Genomic DNA, 16743 nt, shown 5'->3' with positions numbered 1-16743 from the left:
GAATGGCACACAAAAGCATTGTGTACTATCTTACCTGACCACTAGATTTAAATGGACCCACAGTGGATGGAGTGAGAAAAGGAGCTAAAAGATACTAAAATTAGCCACTTACTGCTGTCCATGCGTTTCTTTTGCACCGGGCACATAGCCATCCATCACAGATCTCATGAGAAGGGATACCGTAACAACCTATAAAATAATAGTATGGACCCATTAATTAAAGTCTTTTGCATTTTGACAATATTACACATTTTAGCACTGAACAAATAAAATCGGAACAGCAGCCTACCATACCATTTTTGATTCTCACTGCTTAGAACAAAACATTAGCAAGGCTGGCTCAAAGATACTTTTGGTTCCCATGCCTCATAGCTAATAGGATTATCACTGCCAGAAAAAAATGAGAGTGTGCATCTTAATAGTTACCAGTGCTCACAACAGTTATTATAGAGAATACTGATGATAATACTTAATGTGTGATTAGAAAATTTCTAAATTGTCAAGTCTAGTCCTTTACTCATGCAAAACATATTTCAAAATAAGTTGCAATTTATGAAGCAAAGTTTGGGGAAGTTTTAAAATGACACAGTAAATAAACTGTGACACAATATTCATGTACATGAAATCAGTGCATAAAATTAATGTAATGTAAAACTACATTTCAAAAATTATGTTTAATTAGCTTTAATTTCAGTGATAGGAACAAAGGATGCACAATTCATAGTTAGTGATGAAGAGCTGTCTTCAATTCTATTTGTCCATTCAGTACATGCCTGACTCAAAATAATGATGTAAAGAGATAGCTGATGATATAAATATATGTAGCAATTATACGGTATCAACAAACATGTGTTACTCTGGTTTCCTGAAGAAAGAGTTTTAAAAGATTTAAATGAGTAAAATTTAAAGGAGTAATTTTTAATATCAAATTTCTATAACATTTGACATGGGAAGAGAAAATAACAGAAATGTAATTACCCAAAGAAAAGCCTATCATAGTTACCCAAGACCATAAAGTGTTTAGTTCAGGCACATGTTTATAAAATATTATGGCTAAATTGTATAGCTAGTGCATTCTGGAGTCAAGATTAAATCCAAACTTGTTTGTGAAATGGTGCACTGTCTCTCATATAAATATAATCACGTAGAGTGAATGTGTATATATATGTGTATGTGTGTTACAAACTGATAGAAGCAAATAAGAAGTTTTATATAATTACATTTCAAGCACATCATGTTCAAATTCCTTGGGGAAGATGAAAGTATCTAACAAATAAATGCTAGATAGCCAGGCAAGTTCAACCTTAACACAAGGCTGGTATTACTCTGGGGTAAATATAGAAGGTAATACCTTTATTATAAATCATTCATACTACACTGACAGACTCACACCACACATAAGAACGTTAACAGAACATTTGACTTGGTAAGAGTTGGGATATTAAAATGCTTTAAAATAGAATTGCAATGTTTAATAGATCCATTTTATACATTTTAGAGGATTTAAATGGCAGACCAATCTAAAAAAATGTATTTGCCACTTAACGCAATTATGTAAAAACACCAAATTGAGACAGGTATGGAGCCTAACCTTCTCAGTCTTGGGGGAGAACAACCCTAAGCACTTTTTCCCCCCGGGAAGGCAATGAAGATCTCCCTACCTTTACAAAGAATAAAATTTTAACTCGATAATTAAATTTAACAATAATTCCCCAAATCACCAAAAGAATACTCATTTCTCTTTCAAAAGTAACAAAGGAAAACAGTCATGAATCAACATTAGAGATTAAAACTCAATTTTTACACACTTTAAGTAAAATTCAAGCATGTGAAAGGAATCCCACAATGACCCCACATTTGGACCCCAAACAAACAAACAGAACCAGATCTGTTCTCCACTGATACCACATAAAATTGGAGGAAAAAGGATGATTACACCTATTCATACTTTCTTAGAAGAAATGTGATAAAGAATGATCTAACCATGAATAATGCCAACAGTACAATGTGATAGATTTGGCAAGTTACAAAGGGGTGAGAAATAGAGACTATGTGAAGCACTGAAAAGCCAGCGATTAATGAGTGATAGACTCATTTACTTGCATGAACCCGTACGCGGCACTTTGCACAGGAAATCAGAAGACTTGTTCCATCCTCTTCCAGGAAGGCGTTAGGTGGAGAATATTCTATATTTTCCTCGCTATAAATAAAACACATCTCTGGAATGAGGGGCTTAGTCTTTCCTCCTGGAGTAACCACTTCATCTAATTTTGTCTCCCATCTAGAATCATTTTCTTCATTGCTGCTATCTGGCTGAAAAACAGAATATTTCCACGTGAGCGAAGAACATGGAAAAGAGCTCAGATCACTTGCTCTGGTCACTCAAATCCCCTAATAGCTGTTCATCCACTAACTTCCAGCTGCTGTACTTCCCCTTGTTCTCCCGGACCCACTATTAGCTCTTTATCAGTGCCGCTCCTCAGGCTCCCATCCAGAAGCTAAGCTGTAGGAATGAGAGGGTATTCTGTACATCTGCTGGTACAGAAATCGATGAGCTACTAAAACTACGTTCTTAAATACATAGTTCATGAAAAGCATCAATTCTTCTGATGAACTTTTTTTGCATCTTTATTTGCACTAGGTTAACAGATCTGATTTCATTTACTGAAGAATCTTACCTGGTTACACCTGAAGGATTATCTTCAAAGACCTTAGTTTTAATTTGTACAACAGTATTTAGAGAGTTTTTGAAGGCTTTTTGACTCACCACAAAGTTTTAAAACAGCGAGACAGAAAGATCTAGCAAATGTCATTAAATAGCAAAGGATAATGTTCAAAAAGAAAGCGTCACCTCTCACCAAAATATACAACAAATATTCAGTGTTTATTTGAAACTAATTAATGAACTATCTTATTATCCCCAGAGACCCTATATTAATAAATTTCCCCAAATCTTATAATTTTAGTTGGAATTTTTTAATTATCGGGGAAATATACAGGCAGATTATGATACAGAAGCAAGAATCAATATAAAGGTAAGTTTTTCCAAGAAAATACAGAAAATTAGTGACTAAATGGGAAATAAAAATAAGGTTAATCACTCACCAGTGTCACATTCAAAGACAAGTGAATGAACTACTTCCTCTGTTTACAAAGGTCTGAGAATGTGGCACATCACACATATTCATGCTCTGAAACATCTAACCAGAATTACTTAATGTGGAACTCTAGGAACTCTAGGAATGATGTGATCTTGAGTAAAATATTTCTGACTCTATCAGTGAAAATATAACCCAGAACACAATGTTCACATCAACAGACTTTAAAATATATTGTATCTAAAAACGGATCTGGTAGTTTTACTCTTACCAGATTCTGAAAGATCATTTTGTCTGTGTTAGTGCTGGAGAATGTGGCCCTCTGTGACCTAAGATGCTATCAGCATAACATATACAAAATGACTTCTGAAAATAATATCATGAATGGCTGGCTGATGAGGGTGAACTGGACAATTCAGTTTGCATTGAGTCCTGCTGTGTCTTTTGCATGTTCCACATGGGAAGATGAAGAGAGATATTTTAAATGTGGGCCCAGAGCCAACATTTATATGATTGAGAGTAATATTTTCAAACATAGAGCAGAGACTAGATCTAAGTTCTCTTTGTAAGCTTCTACTATTCTTAAGCTTTAAGCTCTGTGTTTCTTGGTGAAAGGGGTAGAAAGAAAGGTTGGAATTGCCCCTTGACTGAAATAAACCAAGACATTCAAAAATGATAAAGCACTGTCACAGAAAAGTCTCTCAAGTGGCACTCAGGAATCCCATTTGCTGCTCTATGATAGCCATTAGCTATAGAAGTACTAATGTCTTCCTCTTCATGTGCCTACTAACCCTACAGAGATTCACCTGTGTTTTCACAGTCATACAGAGTGCTGCAGTGAAAGGAGACGTGGGCAGGGGCCCCTCCCGCTGGCTACCTTGTAGTAGGGCATGAGCAGAGCACAGATGGCACAGTGCGGCTCCATTCTGCCCATGGCTGCATTATACTCTTGTTCGGCCACAAAGTTTGGGGACTTCGTCTGCCAAAGGTGGACCAGAGGCTTTGCCCAAGACTCGGTTTCTTCCACTTCCTCCTCAATCGATGGAACCTCAGGCAACTCTTAAGAGAAAGGGTGTGAAAACACGGTGAGCAGGGGACTCAGGTTAAAACAATAACCCTGATTATAAAAGAAGCACACACTCCAAAGTACCTGTGATATTAATGTCAGACAGGAAACCTATTTTATCTTTCAAATATATTCCGAGAGGTGAAACAAAATCTTCATCGTCCGCATCATCACCTGAGATCCAACGGCCACACAGACCACCCTCCTTTCCACTCCTTCCCCATCCCTGCCAGGAATCACTAAACCGCTCTCTCCTCTCAACTCCACTCCTTCCGTGTTTCTTGTGCTACCATGATACCTCCCAGGGTAAAAGGGTTTATATGTGTGAGATTATCTTCCAGCTAGCAGTGGAATTTGCTAGCCACTACCTGTCTTACCAATATTTTTAGTTTTCTGACCTAACATCGTGCATGATTTAATAAAAATTTATTAATTGTATTTCATTTAATTAACTTTTAGGTTCAAAATGCATGTAAATAACATTTACAGAGCACCTATCATGTGCCAAGCGATATACTGCCATTACATGGGTATAAAAGACAATCCCTATGTCAAATCTCATTTGTTCAATATGATTTCCCAGAGGGTCAAATCTCTTAAGCATGTATATCTGTTAACATGAAAGAGGCATAGACCTATTCCACAAAAATGACATTTTACAAAAATTTATAGAAGGCCAGAAAAATACAGAAAGACATAACAGGTTAAGAGGAAAAATTCCTCATGCCCATAGCAGAGGACAGTATATCAAAGCGGGTGGCAGGAACCACAGCTACCTCTAGTACTTGATGTCTATACAGCTGTGATACACTCTAAACTTCCTCACCAGCTGTCTCAGGGCTACAAATAAATACTGTAGAGCAATGTCCTCAAATCCCAGAAGGGTTATACCTATGAACTAATGTGCTCCTGTCCTTGCCTTGTTGACTTACCTGTTTTAGAAAAAGTCAAAGTGGATTTGCTCAAGTGGAAAATAGGAAGAGCTAAATTAGGCTGAAAATAATTCAAAGACATCAAATGCCAACTGAAGCACAAGGGAATGTTCCCGTTTCCATGGCGGTGCTGGTGGTGGTGATGGTATCGGCGGCATTATCATTTACAGTGGAAAATGCTTAGCATTCAGTCAGAGGCAGTGTTTGAAACAAAGGTAAGAACCTTTGCCTACATTTGAAATAAAGTAATCTGACACTAAACGTTTAACAGTTTCCACCTCAGTTTCCTTATAATACACAATAGAAGACTTACTGTGAAGACCAAAATTTGACAAATGAAAGATGGGAGTGAAAGTTAACCAGGAACTTGAAATACCAAAAAGTCTAATAGCCAATATCTCCAACATATATACTAAAAATGAGATCTAAACTGAAAAAAAAAAATCCTTGGGTTTGAATAACTTGGACTCTACTTACTGGCTCACAATGAATTTATCGTATCATTTGCTTTATCAAAAAAGATGGAAACTCACAAGACGGATGATGCTTTTATTCCTTTAGATGGTCATAAGATAAGGTGATGAGTTCTCAAAATATTTTTAGGGACTAAGGAAATATTTAATTCCTAAAAGCCTAGTGAAAATGAACAAGAAGTACGGGAAAAGAACAATTCTTAACAACGGAGCCAGAGAGCAGAAAAGTGTGTGTGCCAAGCCCTCTGGCAGACTTGGTCTAAGACTTGATCTAGGACACACCTTGAACTTGTCCTCAGACTCAACACTGACCTGGTAGAGGACCCTGCTCTACAGCTGTCCTGCCCCAAAATGAGGTCACATTCTGGCCCAAAGAGCATTTGTCTTCTGTTTGGATGCTCTCCAGGCCAGAGTATGCAAAGCAGCATGGCAGGAACACTGTGCAGTCCCAAGTACAGGAACTGTCTGTCCAGAGACCTAGCTTTTTTTTTTTTACCCCCCCACCGCACCACACGGCTTAACAAGATCTTAGTTCCCTGACCAGAGATTGAACCTGGGGCCACGGCAGTGAAAGCGCTGAGTCCTAACCACTGGACCGCGAGGGAACTCCCCCAAAAACCTAGCTTTAAATTCTAACTCTTTCGGTAAGATAGATTCTCATATGGTGATTATTCCTTTCTCACCTATTTCAGGGTTTTTTTTCCTTTTTAATATTAAAATGAAATAGTAAATGTAAAATTTCTTTTTAAATTCCAAAGTGCTAAAATTCTTTGTAAATTCTGAAGTGATTATATAATGCACACGTTATTACGTAAAATCCATCCAATTATCTTATTTTCATATGATCTGTCTGTCAATTCCATGCTGAATTTTATGAGAGGGGAAAAAGAGACGGCATTTAATCATAAGTACATGATAATGATTCAGATTTTAACTTATTTTTATTTTTATTTATTTATTTATTTATTTTGCGGTACGTGGGCCTCTCACTGTTGTGGCCTCTCCCGTTGCGTAGCACAGGCTCTGGACGCGCAGGCTCAGCAGCCATGGCTCACGGGCCTAGCCGCTCCGCGGCATGTGGGATCTTCCTGGACCGGGGCACGAACCCATGTCCCCTGCATCGGCAGGCGGACTCTCAACCACTGCGCCACCAGGGAAGCCCTTAACTTAGTTTTAAAAGTCAGAAACATTGGCACATTCTTGACGGTAAGTATTTTGTCTTCCTGAAATTATCTCATCAAATTATTCACCCCTCCTCTATCTCCAAGAGCTCTTGCTTACCTTTGAACCATGGCATTGTTCAAGAATAGACTAACCTTAGCTATTGCCTTTCCCAGACTCATGATATTCATGTAAACTACAAGCCTTAAATATTCTGGGGGGCAAAGTACTTTCAGGATATCTAAATACTCTCATCATCACACAATTCCAAATGAAAATCCTCCCTTTCAGCCTCTAAACACCTTTCCTGTTTCTGGTCTCTTTTTAGTGTACCTTCTTCATCCAGTTACTTTTGAAAAAAATACTTTCTATCTTCCAATATACGGAAGAGGGAAAATGTTTTTTGCATCATAGCTTCTAAGTGTTTTGATCATTTGGCATCACTATGCCTAGGAATTCCTCTCCTCCTCCTCTTCTTCAACTATAGTTAACTAATGAACCTCTAAAGGTACACTGTAATCTCGTTGGTATATATTTACTTCCCTATATGATGCATTTTGTAAGATGTCAGGCAATGAAAATAGACCACACTGTTTTAAAGATTTTTTAAATATCAAATTAGTTTTCACAACACCTTCACAAAAGAAGAGGGCAGGGGCAGATATTAAACATACAAGGAGGGAGGAGATATGGGGAAAAATGTATATGTATAGCTGATTCACTTTGTTATACAGCAGAAACTAACACACCATTGTAAAGCAATTATACTCCAATAAAGATGTTAAAAAAATAGTTAACTATTATATAATATTAAGATATCAATAGTATCAGTAATAATTAACTAGTAATTGCTAACTAGTAATAGTTAACTAGTAATTGATTGATTGATTAATACTGTATTGTATATTTAAAAGTTGCTAACACAGTGGATCTTAAAAGTGGATCTTTTTCTCACCACAAGAAAAAAATTTGTAACTGTGTGGTGATGTATGTTAACTAGACTAATTTTGGTGATCATTCCACAATATATACAAATATCAAATCAAAAAAAAAAAAACCATACAAGGACATGGACATTGTAAGCATTCAATGAATACCAATGTTTTTATTACTATAATTATCTCTTTTTTTAATATACCAGCACAGCAACATTCAGAAGCTCTGAGTCTCACCCCGAGTGCCACAGTTTGCTATAGAATCAAGAGAGAATGAGGCAAAGGAAAGGTCCCTTGGTGCAAATGCATCAAAGTTTGGGAAATCTGTGAAAATGTTACCAGCATAGAACTCCCTTCTTTCCCAACTGTATTCTCAACAAGAACAAAAGAAGAGCTAATAGTGTAACAGCAGTTCTCAAAGTAAGGTCTGTGTACTCTAGGAGACACACAACACAATTTCATGAGGTCTGTATGGTCAATTTCATAATAACATGAAGGAGCAACTATAATAAAAATTAATTAAAAAAATAAACTGAAAAAATAATAACACAAAGACGTTATTTGCCTGTGTCACACTGCTGACATCTGTAATGGTGAGACAAAAGCAATGAAGGGTAAAACTGTTGGTGCCTTAGCTTGAATCAAGGCAGTGGCACCAATGCAGTCGTTATATTCTTGACTATCTCAAATTTGCAGTTGGCGGTGGGGGGGTGTTCTCTTAACAATGCCTTGATGAAGTAAAAAAAAAAGAAAAAAGTATCAATTTTATTAAATGTGTAATAAAATGGGATGTATGCATAAAGCACTTCTGCCGCACACCGAAGTTCAATGGTTGTCTTGGGAAAAGCACATGTGCAATTAATTGAATCACATGTTGAATGAGCTGCCTTTTTCATGGAACACCATTTTTACTTGAACGAATGACTAACAGACAAGCTATGGTTATTCAGACTTGGGTATCTGGCAGCAATGGAAGTGAACAAAGAAAGCTTTCATTTTAACAAAAAAACTACGGACAGTATTTGTTGACAATGATGAAATTCAAGCTTCTGAGTCAAAATTAGAACTTTGGAAAATTTGTATCCACTTTTGTGAGCTTGACAGCTTCCCAATAATTAAAGCTATTTCTAATGGAATTGATGGTGAAAATAACAAATGTAATTTTTTTTATATTATATAAAAAGACCCGTATGACACAGATCTTTGTTTACCAATGCATGACGTTACAAAATCACGCATGCATATAAGAGCCACTCAAAGTGCAAGACAGACCAATGAATTTTTAGCTTAATAGAGAACAAAAAGTTCACTGATGGGATTTCAGATTTCATGTTACAACTAATCTTTAAAAAACCACCATTTGTCAAGTTTTATGGCTATTAAAATACTGCACCCCTTCTAACCATGTAAGCTGGACTTTCTTCAAATATACCTCAACCAGAACAACATGGTCCAACAGACTGAATGCAGAGCAGACATGAGAATCCAATTTTTATTAAACCCAATATTAAAGAGCTCTGCAAAAAATGTAAAACAATGCTGTTCTTCTCTTTATTTTTATGGTTTGGGAAAACTGTTATTTTCTTATAAAAATAAATGTAACTGTTTATGCATTTATTATTGTTACTTTAGATTTTTCCATTTTAACTTTCAGCAAATAAGTACAAAACAGAAACAGACTCAGACTTAGAGAACAAACTTACGGTTACGGGGGTGGGGGTGGGGGGTAAGTGGGGTGGGGAGGGATAGACTGAGAGTTTGGGATTGACATGTACACACTGCTATATTTAAAATAAAATGCCTTTCCATAAAAAATTTTTTTAATTAAAAAAAATTTTTTTTTAGAAAGAACAAAAAATAATAATTGTTTTAATAATAGAAAACATGAATAAAGATGAGAGTAATTTGGGGTTTTTAACCTAGAAAATAAAACAAATTGATGAATTCAAGAAAAGAAATGTAACTGTTTATGCATTTATGATTGTTACTTTAAATGTTTCCCTGTTTTAACTTTCAGCAAGTAAGTACCATTAAGGTAAATCCACGGGAAGGAAAAGGGGGCAAAGGGGCAAGGGGGCAAATGGGGTGGGGAGAGAAGAGAAGAGAAGGGAAGGGAAGGGAAGGGAAGGGAAGGGAAGGGAAGGAAAGGAAAGGGAAAGGAGTTCAAGAAAGGAAATGAAAAGAAAGGAGATGAAATGAAACCTCTTTGGGGTCCTCAAAATGATTATGAGCATAAGCAGTCCTGAGGAAAAGACTGAGAATCACTGACTATACATGTGCACTTTCACCCAAAAGTATTAGTATCACGAAGTCACTGTTGAACAACACAGCCCTAATAAAGCTGGTGTAGACTGTGTTCTCACAGTCAAGCAAGAATCTCATAAACTGTTTTCCTCAATCAACGAGTAATGCTTAAGCAAAAAGAAAACAAGTCAATACTGCAAGAAAGCCTTCTTTTCTCTCATTTCTTCAAGGTCTGCAAGGTTTGCCAGCTATAGCAGGGAAGAAAAAAAAAATTCTATGCCGACACTTAATTATCTTTTTTCTTGGTGAGCCTCTTACCGCATGGCAGAAATCTAGACTCCTGGACTGTTGTATTTACAGAAATACGAGAGGAGACGTGTTTCCTTTGTTAAAGCGGCCTCCTATGAAGGCCAGCCCCCTGACAAGCACTACTGTGGTGGGGGAATGGGGAAAACAGACATGACCCTGGATAAACGTACTGAAGTAAACCACTGAAAACACTGCTGTCATACCAGCAGCACCCTCAATGGCTGCTCTAAAATTTTCCAATCGCCACATCACTAAAAAACAATCAGTAGAACCTACCTGCCTACAAACCAAGCACCAAGCTCCTGGATCATGCACACAGTATCCCAGAATATTAAAAATATTCTTTCTGACTTACACCTAGGAAACCAAGCTTTTGCCTCCAACTCCGAATATTTCTGGCAGAAATAAAAGCTCTTGGAGAAAGGCAGTAGAAATAGATATGCACATAGAATCCACTAAGAGTGCTCAAGAAGAAATAAAAGTTAAACCACAATATTTGATTTATACTTGTGACAGCTGGGTACTAAGAGGTCAACCACAACTTCTGCCTCTAAAATTACTTGCAGATAAAATCACAGTAAGTAGCCCCTCACAGGCAGCCTGCTTACAACTCCCCTCCATCCTTCCAATGTATTTTAAATATTTATTTATCTTATTTATTTATTTATCTTCTTTATTTTTTTGGCTGCGTCGGGTCTTAGTTGCAGCATGCAGGATCTTTCGTTGTGGCGCTTGGTCTCTTCGTTGCAGCGCTCGGGCTTCTCTCTAGCTGTGGCGTGCGGGTTTTCTCTCTCTAGCTGTGGCGTGTGGGCTCCAGAGCATGTGGGCTCTGTAGTTTGCGCCACGCAGGCTCTCTCACTGCAGCGCGCGAGCTCAATAGCTGTGGCGCCCCGGCTTAGTTGCCCTGCGGCATGTGGGATCTTAGTTCCCTGATCAGGGATCGAACCTGCGTCCCCTGCATTGGAAGGCAGATTCTTTACTGCTGGACCACCAGGGAGGTCCCTCCAATGTATTTTAAATACTTCTCCAAAATGATCCTCCCAGCTTGCTATTTAAATCATACTCGCTATGATATTGTCACATAAAAAGAAACATTTATTTGGTCTTTTCCTGGTTTCTGGCACAGAACTTCTAAAACCCTTGGACTTTCCTGAATGATATGGGTGAGAGGAACATCATTGGTTAAAATATTAATATTTGGTCTTAGTCCCTAGTTCCCGACACAAGAGCTTCTAAGACCCTTGGAATCGCGGAACTGAAAAGTGTCTTTTGTCAGCTAATGAGATGACCGGTGGCTGGGGGCGCCTAGATAGCTTCAGGATTGGGGCTGGTCACCAGAAAGAACAAGGCATGAATACAAAGTCAATGCATGAGTAGAGGGTTAGCACTTCAGCCCCACCTCTGACGTCAGGGGAAGGGAGAGAGGTTGGAGACTGAGTCAATCGCCAAATAGACAGTGATTTAATCAATCGTGTAGCCACAACGGGGCCTCCACAAAAACCCTAAATGACAGGGTTCTGGGATCAAGAGGGTAATGTACCTGCAAAGGGCATGAAAGTTCTTCACACACCTATCCCCACCTCATACCTTGCCCTGTGCATCCCTTCTTTTTGGCTGTTCCTGAGTTATAAACCAGTAAATGTAAGAAGTGTTTTCCTGACTTCCCTGAACCATTCTAGCAAATTATCAAACCTGAGGCGGGAACTGTAGGGAATCCCCAGACTTTATAGCCCAATGGTCAGGTGTAAGGACTTGAAACTGGCATCTGAAGTGGGGACAACTGGTGAGACTGGACTGAGTCCTTAACCTGCAGGGGCTGTGCTAACGCTGAGTCATTAGTGTCAGAAAGAAACTAAACTGTAGGACACCAGTTGGCGCCTGGGAAAAGTAAGCCACACCGTTGCTGTCAGAAGTACCCTCGCTTGTAGGACCCGCCCTCTCCTCACGACCATAAACAATGCTGTTTCTCAAAAGATCAGTCTCAAAGGGACAACTAGAAATGTGTCCTGTCCATACATCACTATAATGTCTGCAAGTCAGCAGTACATCCCATGCTGACCCAGAGACTCCAGAGCAGCAACAAGCGTACTGCAGGGGAAAGAGTCAATCCTGCAGAGCATATGAAGAGAAGGAGGAGGAGGTCCCTAGAAAAGTGGGAGCTCAGGGAACTCAGAAAACTTTCTGGCTCTGAAAAGAAAGTCAGGCTTGCTGCCATTCACTTGAGAATCTTAAGATGTTTGGAGAACCTTCTTGAGACTTCTACTTATACTAATCTAGAGGCATACCCCACTGTTTAGAGAGCAACTTTCCCCCTCAATTAATAACACTTCCCAAGGCGTGGTGGGGGCCTCACTAAGACGTGATCCCAGGGATTATTATAGATGTACACTGTTAACTTTAATGATTAAGGGTTTATTTTTTTACTTTCTACATAAAACAATTTATACTGCTCGTCATATAAAAGCATATACAAGTTTTTAAAGAGGGCAACTAGTAAACAGTGAAACTAAAAAAATAATACTTAAAAATATCCGTTTAAGTGATCACAAGATTAAATCTATAACAAACATTATACAGTTAAAGTAATAAATTAGGAAATGAATGTTATAAAAGCCCTGACTTCCCGTGGCCTAGAACAATGGTTATTCAACTATTTTGAGGTAAGCATGGTTACAAGGGTAGAGCTCTGATCCAAACCTATTAGAATAAATTAAAACAATGTTTCATTCATGTAATCTATGTGGTCTTAATGTTTGGTTATAATTCTAAACCTCAATTCCTTCATCTGCCAAATGAGTATACGAGCTACCAGCCGTACAGCTGCTATTCACTAGTAAGACAGACCTAGGGCTTCAACAGATGATGATTCTTTCCCTTCTGGGTCTCAGCATAACCTGTAGGGTCTCCAGCAAATCTCTTCAAAGATCATCCAGAAAATTACTTAAAATGTATGCCCTAAACACTAAACTTTTAACATGACAAGACAGGTTGGAACAGAAAGAGCCAATCTAGACAGACACCCAGTTATCTCCTATATAAAAATATTTCAAGATTTATCCTTTTGGGGCGAGAGAGAGTCATGGGCATATACACACTAACAAACGTAGTAAGGTAGATAGCTAGTGGGAAGCAGCTGCATGGCACAGGGATATTGGCTTGGTGCTTTGTGACAGCCTGGAGGGGTGGGATAGGGAGGGTGGGAGGGAGGGAGACGCAACAGGGAAGACATATGGGAACATATGTTTATGTATGACTGATTCACTTTGTTATAAAGCAGAAACTAACACACCATTGTAAAGCAATTATACCCCAATAAAGAGGTTAAAAAAAAAAAAAAAAGATTTATCCTTTCGGAAAAAAAAAGGCCTTTATTCTCCCATTCAGTCAAAAACATCACTGAGTATATTTATGATAATAAAAAGATTATTAACTTTTCCAGAAGTGTTCAAAAGAATGTGCCCTTCTATGACATAAATCACAGAAAGATCCTTTTTGACACACCTCCTAGAGAAATGGAAATAAAAACAAAAATAAACAAATGGGACCTAATGAAACTTAAAAGCTTTTGCACAGCAAAGGAAAAATAAACAAGCGAAAAGACAACCGTGAGAATGGGAGAAAATATTTGCAAAGGAAGCAACTGACAAAGGATTAATCTCCAAAGTTTACAAGCAGCTCATGTGGCTCAATATCAAAAAAAAACAACCCAATCGAAAAACGGGCAGAAGACCTACCCAGACATTTCTCCAGAGAAGATATACATACAGGTTGCCCACAAACACATGAAAGGATGCTCAACATCACTAATCATTAGAGAAATGCAAATCAAAACTACAATGAGGTATCACCTCACACCAGTCAGAATGGCCATCATCAAAAAATCTACAAACAATAAATGCTGGAGAGGGTATGGAGAAAAGGGAACCCTCTTGCACTGTTGGTGGGAATGTAAATTGATACAGCCACTATGGAGAACAGTATGGAGGTTCCTTAAAAAAGTAAAAGTAGAACTACCATATGACCCAGCAATCCCACTACTGGGCATATACCCTGAGAAAACCATAATTCAAAATGAGTCATGTACCAAAATGTTCACTGCAGCTCTATTTACAATAGCCAGGACATGGAAGCAACCTAAGTGTCCATCAACAGATAAATGGATAAAGAAGACATGGCACATATATACAATGGAATATCTCTCAGCCATAAAAAGAAATGAAATTGAGTTATTTGTAGTGAGGTGGATGGACCTAGAGTCTCTCATACAGAGTGAACTAAGTCAGAAAGAGAAAAACAAATACCGTATGTTGACACATATATATGGAATCTAAAAAAAGAAAAAATGGTTCTGAAGAACCTAGGGGCAGGACAGGAATAAAGACGCAGATGTAGAGAATGGACTTGAGGATATGGGGAGGGGGAAGCGTAAGCTGTGACAAAGTGAGAGAGTGGCATGGACATATATACACTACCAAATGTAAGATAGATAGCTAGTGGGAAGCAGCTGCATAGCACAGGGAGATCAGCTCGGTGCTTTGTGACCACCTAGAGGGGTGGGATAGGGATGGTGGGAGGGAGATGCAAGAGGGAGGACATATGGGGATGTATGTATGTGTATAGCTGATTCACTCTGATATAAAGCAGAAACTAACACACCATTGTAAAGCAATTATACTCCAATAAAGATGTTAAAAAAAGAAAAGCTGGCATATCTTTGGAAAACTAGCTGATAACATGGCACCAAAAGGAAGTTATTCTGAGAATCAAACCAAAGATAGGTGAAAGACAGCATATGAAACTCATTGTGTACTGGGCAATATGACTGATGCTGGAGATAAGAAACAGAAATCAACAGTCCCTTGCCTTCAAGGAGTTCAAAACTTCCCATGGAAGAACCCTTCAGTTTCTTAAAGTATTTCATTAACAGCCTCCATATTAAAATGGCCAAAACAAGATCTCCAAGCAAAGAACAACTGGTATGTTGCACTTTACCTGAAAACAAAAAACAAAAAAAACTGCTCCTCTTAGCTAAAAGCAGCTCTGGTTATCTGTGTAAAGGACAGCAGGACCCTTAGACACTTTGACCCAAGAACTAACAGAGGTGTCACTTGGCAGATCACACAAAATGGCTGCTATGGAGACAGAGAACTTCATGCAGAGCAGCCACAATGACAACTACTAGAGAAACAAGGGTGTGGACTACACGAGAGGATGTACGGAAGTAAGAAGAGGACGAGGCAGCAAACGTTCATTCTGTTGTTCCACATCCAAAGCCATCAGGGGTTCTTCTTGCCGTTCTTCAAACATGCCACACTAACTGCCTTCCTTTGGGGCCTTTGTACTCACTGTTTTCTCCCAAGAAGAGTCTTACCCCAGATCCTCGGCTAACTCATTTAAAGGCATCATAAAGTATGATTCCTCAAGAAAAGACCTTAACAACTACAGAAATATTTGAGTAATATTCAAATATGTTCATATATCATCACAAACCTTTTCTCCTTTGGTTTCTACTTTTTTATTAGCAAAACAAAAATCCCTACACTTTTCAATCTTGAAAATGTCTCCCCATAACAAAACAAAACCAAACATGAACAGTAGAACAATGTAGAATTTAGAGGTCCATGTGGTATGTATAAAAAAATGTCACCTCATCACTTCCCTAAAACTGGGAAACTAAGAATCAGAAAAAAGAATAAAACAATACTATATCGAATTTAAATGATGATAAAGTGAGCCACTTCCTAACCACTCACTATTTGGGAGCCTTACACATATTACTTAACATCCCTCCCAGAAGTAAAAAGTCTTTTCCTAAAATCCACGACAATGGTCCCCAAATGTCAGCCTGCAAAAAACACTGCCAGCCCAGAGCTAAGTTTTCAATAGTCAGAGAAAAAACAAAGAAAATGAAGACCATAAAGTAATTATAAAATTAAATTTTAAAAGCTACATTAACTTTGCAAACTGCATGCTTATTCTCAATATTCATAGTTTCATAGCCAAACAAAAGATAGAACTAAAAATGCCTAAAATGTAGTACAAAACACAGGATAATTCAATGGCCTATAGGGTAAGACACCCTTGTCTCCAGAGAGAAGGGGTTGTGTACAAGTTTAAGGAAATGTAAAGTAATACATGAAGATATATGAAAATCAAATAGCAATTTCATACATTTCAACCTAATACAATAATTTATTTTCCTAAAGAATGGAATGAACCACACAATTATAATGTCAAAAGCTGTTCCTCAGATGTTTTCTACAAGACTTTAAGAGTAAAACAAGGCACACATGAATTCAAATAAATCAAAGTCTTCACTCTCATTTTACAATCCCAATGCTTTCAGCACTTATAGACATCTGATCATAAGACTTCATGCCAACCACTTTAAAAAAAGTCTCAAGATTGATTCTGAAAACTACAGAAAGCAACCGTGTAACATGAGTTAAAAAGCTAGCGCATTTTTGTCTAATTCAATCAAACCCTTACCAAGCCACTCCATAATAAGGGCAAGGTGTTTTTTAT

At 38.0% G+C, this 16743-nt stretch overlaps 1 protein-coding gene across 4 annotated transcripts in view; it reads right to left on the bottom strand.

Annotated features, from left to right (window-relative positions):
• Positions 1-16743, bottom strand: part of KDM4C (lysine demethylase 4C) — a 395353-nt gene that overhangs the window by 154870 nt on the left and 223740 nt on the right. For all 4 annotated transcript variants that reach the window (XM_082842831.1, XM_082842830.1, XM_082842832.1 and 1 more), the window contains 3 exons: positions 3976-4157; positions 2100-2313; positions 113-189 (listed from right to left, as the gene is read on the bottom strand). In XM_082842831.1, the coding sequence (XP_082698957.1) occupies positions 113-189; positions 2100-2313; positions 3976-4157 (473 nt within the window). The remainder of the gene's footprint in view (positions 1-112; positions 190-2099; positions 2314-3975; positions 4158-16743) is intronic.

The sequence above is a fragment of the Leucopleurus acutus genome, assembly GCF_964270905.1.
Source record: "Leucopleurus acutus genome assembly, chromosome: 7".
In the NCBI taxonomy this organism is placed as follows: Eukaryota; Metazoa; Chordata; class Mammalia; order Artiodactyla; family Delphinidae; genus Leucopleurus; species Leucopleurus acutus.
The sequence above is the reverse complement of the archived record's forward strand: the minus strand, read 5'-3'. Positions and strand labels throughout refer to the sequence as shown.